Source organism: Oncorhynchus tshawytscha, linkage group LG17, assembly GCF_018296145.1.
Source record: "Oncorhynchus tshawytscha isolate Ot180627B linkage group LG17, Otsh_v2.0, whole genome shotgun sequence".
NCBI classification, from domain to species: domain Eukaryota; kingdom Metazoa; phylum Chordata; class Actinopteri; order Salmoniformes; family Salmonidae; genus Oncorhynchus; species Oncorhynchus tshawytscha.
In genome coordinates this window covers 21,943,175-21,952,431 of record NC_056445.1, presented here as the reverse complement: position 1 = coordinate 21,952,431, position 9,257 = coordinate 21,943,175, and the positions used below count along the sequence as shown (strand labels likewise).

The following is a 9,257-nucleotide window of genomic DNA, read 5'->3' as shown; positions in this document are numbered from 1 at the left end:
TGGTCATTTACAGTAAACCCTTTGCTATTTCCTTGTACAATATAAACAACATATTCTAAGTGTCATAATCTCGGCGCACAATTGAGGCTGTGTCTTACTAGCTACTACAAGGTAAGCATTCTCACTTCTTGTTTTGAGGCTTACTTTATAACTTACTTTGTCTTGTACACAAAAAGGGTGATATCTAAAACCTAAAACGGTTATTTGGCTGTCCCCATAGGGTAACAATTTTTGGTTCCAGGTAGAACCCTTTTGGTTCCAGGTATAACCCTTTTGTGTTCCATGCAAAACCCTTTTGGGGTTTTACAGAGGGTTCTACACATAGCCGAGGGTCCTACACATACACACATTACTAGCCCTGTATTAGCGGACCCATATAGACTTTTGTAGCACATGCAAAAAAAAAATGTGATGGCAAAGAAACAGGTGAGTAAATTACCTGTTGTTGTTGTTGTTATTGTTCTTTTTCTTCTTATTGTCTCTTTGCACACAGTATGGCTTTCCATATTCATATTCGTGAGGATGTGGACAAACGAGAGATTGAGATCACTGGGAATACCAATGATGCCATGGGATATGCTGAGACTTTGCTACAGACCTACCCATTTCACAAAATCATGAAAGGTGCTGCAAATGAGCCCAATTTGGGAAATTATCAAAATATTGTTTTAAAAATATTGTTTCATTTTCCCTCTAGCTAATGCATTTACACAAATTACAAAATCATTCATTACATTATTAGGAATGCTAAATATACATATATGGTTCATTCCTAGATTAGAGTGCATTTTGGGTAGTGTAATCTTGTCAAATATAACAATTTATTCTGTCATAAAGTTGCCCCATCTGAAGAGGTTCAATTAAGAAAAATGACCATAAAGGTGACAATAAAAGTGACAGGATTGACTATAACAAGTTTTATTTAATTTACATTTTTAAATGTAACCTCTATTTAACTAGGCAAGTCAACAAGGTTAACAATTTAATCTTAAATCAGCCAAAATTCACTTTGTGACTGGGGGAATGGAAGCTTGTTCTATGTAACAGTGAGGAGAAATTGAATGCAAGCTTAACAACAATATTTGAACTTGTTAAAATATTTCTAGTCTATCTATCTATGGGTAACAGGGTTGATGTATTATGCTTGACATGCTCAGTTTTCCACTTCAAAACACCAGAAAATAGCCACAGCGTAGAACCATATTTTTTAACTATGATTTAACTATTAATATTCAGTGTTTGTTATGAAAAACATATTTTTAAAGGAATAGTTTGACCATATTAAAACGAGAGTCCAGTTCGCAATACAAGGTTGAATTTAAACCTGGTAAAGGGTTTACTAATCACATTACACTCTGTGTACAATAATAGTGTTGAACATGATTTTTGAATGACTATCTCATCTCTGTACCACACACCTACAATTATCTGTAAGGTCCCTCAGTCGAGCAGTGAATTTCAAATACAGATTCAACCACAAAGAGGAGGGAGGTTTTCCAATGCCACGCAAAGAAGGGAACTTATTGGTAGATGGGTAAAAAAACAGACATTGAATATACCTTTGAGTGTGGTATTAATTAAACTTTGGACGGTGTTTTAATACACCCAGTCACAAACAAGATGCAGGAAACCACTCAGGTATTTCACCATGAGGCCAATGGTGACTTTAAAACAGTTAGAGTTTTTTTATTTGTTTTACCTTTATTTAACTAGGCAAGTCAGTTAAGAACAAATTCTTATTTTCAATGACTGCCTAGGAACAGTGGGTTAACTGCCTGTTCAGGGGCAGAACAACAGATTTGTACCTTGTCAGCTAGGGGATTTGAAGTTGCAACCTTTCGGTTACTAGTCCAACACTCTAACCACTAGGCTACCCTGCCACCCCAGTTTAATGGCTATGATGGGAGAAAACTGAGGATGGATCAGCACCATTGTAGATAATCCACAATGCTAACCTAATTGATAGAGTGAAAAGAAGGAAGCTTGTACAGAATAAAAACATTCCAAAACATGCATCCTGGTTGCATAAAGGCACTAAAGTAATACTACCAAAAAATGTGGCAAAGCAATACATTTTTTGTCCTGAATAGTGTTATGTTTGGGGCAAATCCAATACAACACATTACTGAGTACCCCTCTCCATATTTTCAAGCATAATGGTGGCTGCAGCATGTTATGGGTATGCTTGTAATCATTAGAGACTGGGGAGTTTTTCAGAATATAAAAGAAATGTAATGGGGGTATGAATACTTTCTGAAGGTCTACTTACATAATTATTGAGATTCTAGAATGTAATGCTTTGTTTATGTTACTGTATTTCTGCACTTTAACTTCATATGGTCTTCAAAACACTTGCAAGCTTTGCAACCTAATCTGATATTGAAATGTGAAATCTTACATTTTTCACAGAAAAAAAAGAAATTTGTCATGGCTTCCTTTTTGGACGTTGCTTTGAAGGAGGTACAGTATAACACTGCGGTATTATCAGTGGAAATGCACCATTTGTGATAGAAATTCTTTACAATCTTTTGACAAAAATGTATGTTCTAATTTCCCTGACTTAATCGGTATGGGTTTATTGCACTGATATTGATTTATATTTAAGATGTGTGTATGGGTGTCCATTCTACTATGCCATATCAATGGGAGGTGGATAATGGACTTGGTTGGTCATGTATCCCAGAGAATGAGGGCATTGAGAGAGACTACTGTGACCCAGCAAAGACCGAGAGGTATCTATTTTAAACCGAGACAATTACTAAATGTGTAAAACTGAAGTAAAAGCCTTGAAAGTGTTTTTTATGCCCTAGCCATGGAATACCACCGGTGAACTTTATCCTCATGATCCGCGGTCACAGCAAAGTTCGGCGACTTGCTACGGTTTCCTCCCTGGACCAACCAGAAGCTGTCCTTGCTACCAAGTGGGCTTGGTACTGGGAAGAAGAGGATGAATGCTGGAACGTATTTTGGTCATCAGTATGTAGTGATACCTAATTTCCCCCTCTAATATGGCACAAAGAAAAGAAGAAAGTATCCCTAAAGTGTGTGTGTGTGTGTGTGTGTGTGTGTGTGTGTGTGTGTGTGTGTGTGTGTGTGTGTGTGTGTGTGTGTGTGTGTGTGTGTGTGTGTGTGTGTGTGTGTGTGTGTGTGTGTGTGTGTGTGTGTGTGTGTGCGTGCGTGCGTGTACTAAGACTATGGAGGACCTAGAGAGGGTGTACAGGGATCCCTCTCTTGGCTCAGTGTTTGAGTTCACTGCTGGACGACACACCTATGAAGTCAATTTGGAAGGTAGGCTGATATTATTTACCTGCTTTAGTATCAACCTGCTTTACTTTCTGAACTGAGAAAGATATGATTTTTTAGACATGATCCAGAGTAACAAGAGCTCACACACCCAAAGACTGGTAAGAAGACGTCCGATCTTCAAATCTCCCAGAGATGTTCAGAGAGCAATTTGGTAAGAGTGAAACACAGCAAACTGAATTATTGATTTTCTAAAAAAAAAATACTACATTGAAATAATCTGGGCAAGATTATGTAATTAGATTTTGGTTCACTAAGGGTGATATTGAGTGAGTCTCCAGATAGGTATTAGCTACCTTTGTGGCATGATGAGGACAATATGATCGTTGATGACAATTTGTATCCCCTCACTTCTTCCTTAAGCATGTCTAATACCAACTCTTCGATTGTGCCACCTTACTGGGACCAGTCTCGATTGCCTGGGAACGGCTTTGAGGTAATGGAAAAACACCCAAAAAGCATAAAACATACATGCATTGTGACAATGTTCACTGTGGATGTGATGTTACATTAAATGATCAGATAAACTTGTTTGAATAAGACCAGCAATCGTATCCTTCAGGAAAGATGGTGTAGCATGCAAAACCATTCTGTGTTGTCTAGAAGCATGTATCATTATGAATGAGCTTATGAGGGGGTTTTCTATGTCTTCACAGATGGTTTTGTTGCCAAGCTCAACAGCTGAACACAAAGATATTAAGGCCCGTTTTGAGAAAACCGCTGTGGGGTTTCACATACTCACCATTGAGAGAGTACAAAACCTTTACCAATGGAACTTCTATGAGCTGTATGTTTCTTAAAGAGATAGTTCACTCAAAATACAACTCTATTTCGTTTTTTCTTCTTACTGTAGCTGGTTCAGATAGAATACAAATAAAAATATGACTCAATCAACATTTAGCAAATAATGTAAGATAATGGATCATATTTACTAAAACTGATGGAAGCTGATCTCTATGCAAAATTAAATCATACAGTTGAAAGGATAGTTCACCCAAATTACATTGTGGTTTCCTTACCCTGAATGAAGTCCATGGATAAGGTAAGACAGCATTCCATTCAAGTCAATGGTACCAATTTTAGATTTTTTTGAGCTTCATGCCCACATCTATAAGTATCTTAATTGAGCTGCACAATCAATTTGAGATACTTTAGGATGATTTGGACATAACGTGCGAAAAACTACAGGGTAAACTGTAATTTGGGTGAACGTTCCCTTTTATGAACAAAGTGATTTTCTATATATCAGTATTCAAATACTGTACAGTAGATACACAGTGATTCTGCATTTGAACATTTGAATGGCACCTTTGCTAGTCTTACTAAAATGTATATGATTGCCTACTGTAATAGATCAATTCCAACATATTCCTTTTTAGGCAAAGAGATCAGATGAAATCATCAGGGACAAGCATCATGGAGAAACAGCTTTTCCATGGAACTGTCTCTGAACATGTTGACAGAATTTGCAAAGACAACTTTGACTGGAGAGTATGCAGAAACAATGACATTCCCTATGGAAAAGGTATGATGCCAGTACTGTGTATATGCAAAACCCAAATCAATAACTGTTGTATTGACACGATTTGATTGTCCATGTCTGTGAATATAGATTATTTTGGATAAATCGCTAAATCTGGTCCGTTCACGTGCTATCTGAATTTTTGTAAATATACGTTTCCAACTTGTATGTTTGACTTGAATGACACCACAACTCTTAATTACCCCAACTCTTAAAGTGGAAATGTGGGAGAAGGTTTCCGAGTTGTGAGGTTTCATCGCTGACCTTTTACCTTTTCAACCAAAAGATGACACAAAATCAGTTTGACAATTACAACTTATTAATGTTGATAATGTAGCTAGTTGACCATATAGTCAATGTTAAGCAAGCTATATAATGCTATCTAGCTAGCTAATTCTATCTAGCTAGCTAAAATCTTATTGGTTGAAGAATTGTTCTGACTTAAGAAGCACTTACACCACATTCACAAAATTCATTCAGAGGTCAAAGTAGCACAAGTAAGCATTTCATATTGTACTGTACATAAAATCAAGACACTCCATATAGTATGATATGTTACAAATTTCAATTCGTATGATATGTTATGAATTGCAATTCGTAGAATATAATAGGAATTTGCATGCAATATGTACAATATGTCACAAATTATAATTTGCTGTGGCTAACTTCAGCTAGGCTAGGGGTTAGGGCTAAGGTTAGCTAATATGCTAAGTAGTTGCAAAGAAGCTGAAAAGTAGTAAGTAGTGCAAAGTTGCTAAATTGCTAAAGTTGTCCATGATGAGATTCAAACATACAACCTTTGGGTTGCTAGACATTCGCATTATAAGCTTACCCATCCACCCGGACCAACCACCCTTGATTTTTGCCTTAAGTGACCTCTGTTTTATGTAACCACACCAAACATAACATATCATACTACTAAGTAGAACAATTCTGACAAGTTCTGACTAGCTGCATTAAACACAATCATGTCAGATTTACAACTTCCTTATTGGGAAGTTTCCCGCTTCCGACCGGCATGTGAATGCAGCAATAGTATAATTAAACAATAAATTCTCCAAATACGCAGTCATATATTCCAAGCAACAAAACTGGTTTTATAAAGTACATTTTTTGTAAAAGAAAATCTAAGCTAAACATTATTCATTTATTTCAGGAAATTACTTTGCCAGGGATGCTAGTTACTATACCAGCCAGTCCGGAGTGAGGTCCATGTTTGTTTGTCGTGTGCTGGTTGGAGACTACACTGTGGGAAACTCCAGCTGTCGGACACCACCTCTTAAAGAAACAGGAGGATCCATCGCCTATGACAGCTGTGTGGACAACATCCAAGAGCCACATGTGTTCGTAGTTTTTAAAAAGTCTCAGATTTACCCTGAATACCTTATAACGTTTTAAAACCATGCTCCCAACCCAAATCCCTTGGTTTAACCAAACCCAACTGCCAAGCCAAATCCTGCTTAATTGCCAAAACTACAATGGCAGGGGGAGCACAGGCTTTATAAGGATGAGTCTTGTCCTTGAGGCAGAACCGAGCAATTTCCACTAGATGGGCCAGCTGCAATGTTAAAATTTGCTGTATTATAATTCATGAAAACAAAAAGTAGCTTTTTGGTCATATTTTTAGGTTGGCGTTAGGTATAATGGTTACCAGTGTGGTTAAGGTTAGGGTTAATACATTTTAAATCAGACTTTATGACTTTGTGTATGTGTCAGCTGGTGAACACTCTGCAGAGCTGCCTACAGAACAAAAAATGCTCACCTGCATGGCGGCTTGACCCAGAGGCATCATTTCCATGGGTACGTGTCCCCTCAGATATGTTCAATATACACTACAAATGCTGATGCTCCAGATTTTCAACTAGTCTAAAGAAGGCCAGTGTTTTTGCTTCATTAATCAAAACAACAGTTTCAGCTGTGCTAACATAATTGCAAAAGGGTTTTCTAATGATCAATTAGCCTTTTAAAATGATAAACTTGGATTAGCTATCACAACGTGCCATTGGAATACAGGAGTGATGGTTGCTGATAATGGGCCTCTGTATGCCTATGTAGATATTCCATTAAAAATCAGCTGTTTCCAGCTACAACAGTCATTTACAACATTAACAATGTCTACACTGTATTTCTGATCAATTTGTTGTTATTTTAATGGACAGAAAATGTGCTTTTCTTTCAAAAACAAGGACATTTCTAAGTGACCCCAAACATTTGAATGGTAGTGTATATATATATAGTGCATTGGAAAAGTATTCAGACCCCTTCCCCTTTTCCACATTTTGTTACGGTACAGCCTTATTCTAAAATGGATTAAATATGTTTCCACCCCTCATCAATATACACACAATACCCCATAATGACAAAGAAAAAGTAGATTTGAATTAAAAATAAAAACAGTAATACCCAAGAAGACTCAAGGCTGTAATCGCTGCCCAAGGTGCTTCCACAAAATACTGAGTAAAGGGTCTGAATACTTATGTAAATGTTATATTTCAGTTTTTTATTTGTAATCATTTTTTCAAAAATGTTTAAAAATGTGTTTTTGCTTTGCCATTATGGGGTATTGTGTGTAGATTGATGAGGGGTGGAAACTATTTCATCCATTTAGAATAAAGCTGTAACGTAACAACATTTTTTACTATTTTCTACATTGTAGAATAATGGTGAAGACAACAGAAATAGGAAATAACACATATGGAATCATGTAGGAACCAAAAAAGTGTTAAACAAATCAAAATATATTTTAGATTTTAGATTCTTCAAAGTAATCATCCCTCACCTTGATGACAGCTTTGCACACTCTTGGCATTCTCTCAACCAGCTTCACGTGGAATGCTTTTCCAACGGTCTTCAAGGACTTCCCACATATGCTGAGCACATATGCTGAGCACACACCATAACAACTCCTCCTACATGCTTTACGGTGGGAAATACATCATCCGAGATCATCCGTTCACCAAAAACTCCCATTTGGACTCCAGACCAAAGGACAAATTTCCACAGGTCTAATGTCCATTGCTCATGTCCTTTGGCCTAAGCAAGTCTCTTCTTATTATTGGTATCCTTTAGTAGTGGTTTCTTTGCAGCAATTCAACCACAAAGGCCTGATTCACACAGTCACCTCTGAACAGTTGATGTTGAGATGTGTATGTTACTGGAACTCTGGGAAGCATTTGTTTGGGCTGCAATTTCTGAGGCTGGTAACTCGAATGAACATATAATCTGCAGCAGAGGTAACGCTGGGTCTTCCTTTCCTGTGTCCTCATGAGAGCCAGTTTCATCATAGCGCTTGATGGTTTTTGCGACTGCATTTGAATAAACTTTCAAAGTTCTTGAAATCTTCCTCATTGACTGACCTTCATGTCTTAAATGATGGACTGTCGTTTCTCTTTGCTTATTTGAGCTGTTCTTGTCATAATATGGACTTGGTCTTTTACCAAATAGGGCTATCTTCTGTATACCACTCCTACCTTGTCACAACACAACTGATTGGCTCAAACGCATGAAGAAGGAAAGAAATTCCACAAATTATTTTTAAGAAGGCACACCTGTTAATTGAAATGCATTCAAGGTGACTACCTCATGAAGCTGGTTGAGAGAACACCAAGAGTGTGCAAAGCTGTTATCAAGGCAAAGGGTGGCTACTTTGAAGAATCTAAAATCTATTTTGATTTGTTTAAAACCTCTTTGGAATAGGCGGGACGCAAATGTCTCAACTGGCCAATTGCCAGGGAAAATGCAGAGCGCCAGATTCAAATAAAATACTATAAAATTCAAACTTTCATTAAATCACACATGTAAGATACTCAATTAAAGCTACACTCGTTGTGAATCCAGCCAACATGTCAGATTTTAAAAATGCTTTTCGGCGAAAGCAAAAGAATCTATCATCTAAAATATAAAACATGTATTACCTTTGACAAGCTTCTTTTGTTGGCACTCCAATATGTCCCATAAACATCACAATTGGTCCTTTTGTTCGATTAATTCCGTCCATATATAATCCAAAATGTCCATTTCTAAAGTGCGTTTGATCCAGGAAAAAACAGCTTACAAAAAATGCAACTTCAGAGTGTTTTCTATCCAAATATATGAATAATATGCATATCTTATATTCTTGGCATGAGTAGCAGGAAGGTGAAATTGGGCACGCTATTTATCCAAAAGTGAAAATTCTGCCCCTAGCCCCAAGAGGTTTTTAACAATTTTTTGGTTACTACATGATTCCATATTTGTTATTTCATAGTTTTGATGTCTTCACTATTATTCTACAATGTAGAAAATAGTCAAAATAAAGAAAAGCCCTTGAATGAGTAGGTGAGTCCAAACTTTTGACTGGTACTGTATATAAACTCAGCAAAAAAAGAACCGTCCTCTCATTGTTGACTGCGTTTATTTTCAGCAAACTTAACATGTGTAAATATTTGTATGA

General features: G+C 36.9%; 1 protein-coding gene across 2 annotated transcripts; it reads left to right on the top strand.

Annotated features, from left to right (window-relative positions):
• Positions 1 to 6,734, top strand: LOC112217071 (protein mono-ADP-ribosyltransferase PARP12-like). Of its 2 annotated transcripts, none has more exons than XM_024377331.2 (11): positions 1 to 111; positions 494 to 624; positions 2,410 to 2,460; positions 2,606 to 2,732; positions 2,859 to 2,976; positions 3,192 to 3,288; positions 3,364 to 3,457; positions 3,667 to 3,739; positions 3,960 to 4,090; positions 4,683 to 4,828; positions 5,982 to 6,734. In XM_024377331.2, exons 2-11 carry the CDS (start codon positions 495 to 497, stop codon positions 6,221 to 6,223), a joined length of 1,209 nt encoding a protein of 402 aa, XP_024233099.2. In that variant the 5' UTR covers positions 1 to 111; position 494; the 3' UTR covers positions 6,224 to 6,734. The 2 variants fall into 2 exon arrangements, with proteins under 2 accessions (XP_024233099.2, XP_024233098.2); XM_024377330.2 differs by having other exon boundaries at positions 2,811 to 2,976.
• Positions 6,735 to 9,257: the final 2,523 nt, after the last annotated feature.